Here is a 3,579-nt window from a genome sequence, read left to right as displayed (position 1 = left end):
AAGCTCTATCAGCAGCAGCAGGTGTGGAGCTCTGCAGCTCTATCAGCAGCAGCAGGTCTGGAGCTCTACAGCTCTACCAGCAGCAGCAGCAGGTCTGGAGCTCTAAGCTCTATCAGCAGCAGCAGCAGGTCTGGAGCTCTAAGCTCTATCAGCAGCAGCAGGTCTGGAGCTCTAAGCTCTACCAGCAGCAGCAGCAGGTCTGGAGCTCTAAGCTCTACCAGCAGCAGCAGCAGGTCTGGAGCTCTAAGCTCTATCAGCAGCAGCAGGTCTGGAGCTCTAAGCTCTACCAGCAGCAGCAGCAGGTCTGGAGCTCTGCAGCTCTACCAGCAGCAGCAGGTCTGGAGCTCTACAGCTCTACCAGCAGCAGCAGCAGGTCTGGAGCTCTAAGCTCTACCAGCAGCAGCAGGTCTGGAGCTCTGCAGCTCTATCAGCAGCAGCAGCAGGTCTGGAGCTCTAAGCTCTACCAGCAGCAGCAGCAGGTCTGGAGCTCTAAGCTCTATCAGCAGCAGCAGCAGGTCTGGAGCTCTACAGCTCTATCAGCAGTAGCAGCAGGTCTGGAACTCTGCAGCTCTACCAGCAGCAGCAGCAGGTCTGGAGCTCTACAGCTCTACCAGCAGCAGCAGCAGGTCTGGAGCTCTAAGCTCTACCAGCAGCAGCAGGTCTGGAGCTCTGCAGCTCTATCAGCAGCAGCAGCAGGTCTGGAGCTCTACAGCTCTACCAGCAGCAGCAGCAGGTCTGGAACTCTGCAGCTCTATCAGCAGCAGCAGCAGGTCTGGAGCTCTACAGCTCTACCAGCAGCAGCAGGTCTGGAGCTCTGCAGCTCTATCAGCAGCAGCAGCAGGTCTGGAGCTCTACAGCTCTACCAGCAGCAGCAGCAGGTCTGGAACTCTGCAGCTCTATCAGCAGCAGCAGGTCTGGAGCTCTAAGCTCTATCAGCAGCAGCAGCAGGTCTGGAGCTCTGCAGCTCTATCAGCAGCAGCAGCAGGTCTGGAGCTCTGCTGCAGTTACTGAGTCAGTTGGAGGCTTTTCTGCACTCTGCTCTGAGCTCAGCACTCGGCCCTGACCCCGCTCTGTAACTTTACGTGGTCTGACAGACTCTCGGTGGCTGAGCTGTTCTCTGTGAGCTGTTCCTCCTAAACTCTTCCACTGTTCAATAATAACACCACTCACAGCTGATGGAGGAAGATCTAGGAGGGAGGAGATTTCACCAGCTGACTTGTTGTTGTTGGTGCAGCGGTGTCTCCTATTACATACAGAACCACGCTGGAGTTCAGTGAGCTCTTCAGAACCTCCCGTTCTTTCACTGATGTGTGGAGGAAAGACAGACTGCAGGACTAGAGGCTGGAGTTTAGACAGCTGTAGTAATGAGACTGAATCAGACACCTGAACTGGATCAGGCAAGGAACAGCAGTTATCTGCTCTGCTGAATGCTGGAAATCCTCGGCGGTAGATCAGGACGTCACTGAAGACGGGCGTCAGGCGAGGACCTAAAGCCGGATCTGCTCGGTTGGGTCTCGCGCCAGTTGGTTCCAGTGACTGCAGAAGGTCAGAGTCTGGGCAGCAGGCCAGACCAGGGGAGGAGCAACCAGCCAGCAGAGGCGCTAGACTGAGGGACTGGACTTCACTCCTGAGAGACGCTTCTGTGCTGCAGTTTCTGCAGTTGATCAAATTGATTATTATCAATTATTATCAGTAGGTGGAGCTTCCTCGTCTAATGATGATGTGTTCAGGCTGTAACAGTGTGTGTGTGTGTGTGTGTGTGTGTGTGTGTGTGTGTGTGTGTTTCAGGTTTGGTGTCGTGATGGAGGAGCAGCACAGTCAGCAGGACCCGAATGAAAACAGCACACTGGCAGTACGTGACAACCAGGTCAGACTAGCTCTACGCAGCAGCGGGGAATCAGCACTAGGGGGCGCACTCACCAAGAAATGGGTTTATTGATCAGTTAGTTCAACAGAATCCTGTAAGCAGTAGGAGTGTGAAAATAGACAAGACCAGTCCAGTCCAGCCCAGCCCAGACAAGTCCAGTCCAGTCAAATCCAGTCCAGTCCAGTCTAGACCAGTCTAGACCAGGCCAGTCCAGTCTAGACCAGGCCAGCCCAGACAAGTCCAGTCCAGTCCAGTCCAGTCCAGTCCAGTCCAGTCCAGTCAAATCCAGCCCAGCCCAGCCCAGCCCAGCCAAGTCCAGTCTAGTCTAGTCCAGTCCAGACAGGTCTAGACCAGGCCAGTCTAGTCCAGTCTAGTCCAGCCCAGACAAGTCCAGTCCAGTCCAATACAGTCCAGACAGGTCTAGACCAGGCCAGTCTAGTCCAGCCCAGCCCAGCCCAGACAAGTCCAGTCCAGCCCAGTCCAGCCCAGCCCAGTCCAGTCCAGCCCAGACAAGTCCAGTCCAGTCCAGTCCAGTCCAGACAGGTCTAGACCAGCCCAGTCTAGTCCAGTCCAGCCCAGCCCAGTCCAGTCCAGTCTAGTCTAGTCCAGTGTAGTCCAGCCCAGCCCAGACAAGTCCAGCCCAGCCCAGACAAGTCCAGTCCAGTCCAGTCCAGCCCAGCCCAGTCAGGTCTAGACCAGCCCAGTCTAGTCCAGCCCAGCCCAGCCCAGCCCAGCCCAGTCCAGCCCAGTCCAGCCCGGGTCCCTCTGCGCGGTGGAAAGCTGGGGATTTCCTCTGGTTTTGCGTATTCGTCACTTTTTGGTTTCAGATCCTCAAACTGGAGTAAGATTAGACTCCAGAGGAAACACGTCTGATTCAGTTATTGAAGGGGTTTTGAGATGCAGCTGAACAACATCAGAATCTGAATCAGAATCTGGGGCTGAGTGCAATCAAATGCTCCTCGCAACAGTGTAGGAGTAGAGTGTGTTACTGCAGGAGGGACTCCTCTCCGTGAAGGTCAGAAGCAGCTGTGGGGGGCTGGTGTGCAGGACCGGGGTGTGCAGGACCGGGGTGGGCAGGACCGGGGTGTGCAGGACCGGGGTGGGCAGGACCGGGGTGGGCAGGACCGGGGTGGGCAGGGCAGGAACTCCAGGATCATGGGATGTTGGAATTACAGCCCGTTCAGCAGTTTCTGGTTCTGGACATGATTCCTGAAAGACCCCACCTCACACCCCCCCCTGTGGTTCCTACAGGGGTACTGCAGCGCACTGTCCAACTTCCGCATCGAGAAGAAGATTGGCCGCGGGCAGTTCAGCGAAGTCTACAGAGCCACGTATCTGCTGGAGAACCAGCAGGTGGCGCTGAAGAAAGTGCAGGTACGGCTGTCACGCGTGCTCTAACACTGCAGGGGGCGCTGTGAGGTCAGTCAGGGGTTTAAGCACTGATATTGTTCCTGCTCAGATTCCCAGACATGACTGAAATCGTGACAACAAGATCGGCCTGAAGGGGGCGCTGCAGCGCCTAGACTCAGCACACTGACATTCATTAAAAGATCAACCTGAACCAGAGCTGATTGATCTGACTGATCTGATTGATGTGACTGATCTGACTGATCAGACTGACCTGATTGATCTGACTGATCTGACTGATCAGACTGATCTGATTGATGTGACTGATCTGACTGACCTGACTGATCTGATTGATCTGACTGACT

At 55.4% G+C, this 3,579-nt stretch overlaps 1 protein-coding gene across 4 annotated transcripts in view; it reads left to right on the top strand.

Annotated features, from left to right (window-relative positions):
• Window positions 1–1,708: 1,708 nt before the first annotated feature.
• The window catches only part of nek6 (NIMA-related kinase 6), a 12,573-nt gene continuing 10,702 nt past the window's right edge, over window positions 1,709–3,579 (top strand). For 3 of the 4 annotated variants that reach the window (XM_072662347.1, XM_072662345.1, XM_072662344.1), the window contains exons 1-2: window positions 1,766–1,867; window positions 3,119–3,241. In XM_072662347.1, coding sequence (XP_072518448.1) covers window positions 1,802–1,867; window positions 3,119–3,241 — 189 coding nt within the window. In that variant the 5' untranslated portion in view covers window positions 1,766–1,801. Of the gene's footprint in view, window positions 1,868–3,118; window positions 3,242–3,579 lie in introns of all 4 variants that reach the window. The other variant, XM_072662346.1, reaches the window with a different exon arrangement.

The sequence above is a fragment of the Salminus brasiliensis genome, chromosome 18, assembly GCF_030463535.1.
Source record: "Salminus brasiliensis chromosome 18, fSalBra1.hap2, whole genome shotgun sequence".
Classification (NCBI taxonomy): domain Eukaryota; kingdom Metazoa; phylum Chordata; class Actinopteri; order Characiformes; family Bryconidae; genus Salminus; species Salminus brasiliensis.
This window is presented reverse-complemented; position numbering and strand designations above follow the sequence as displayed.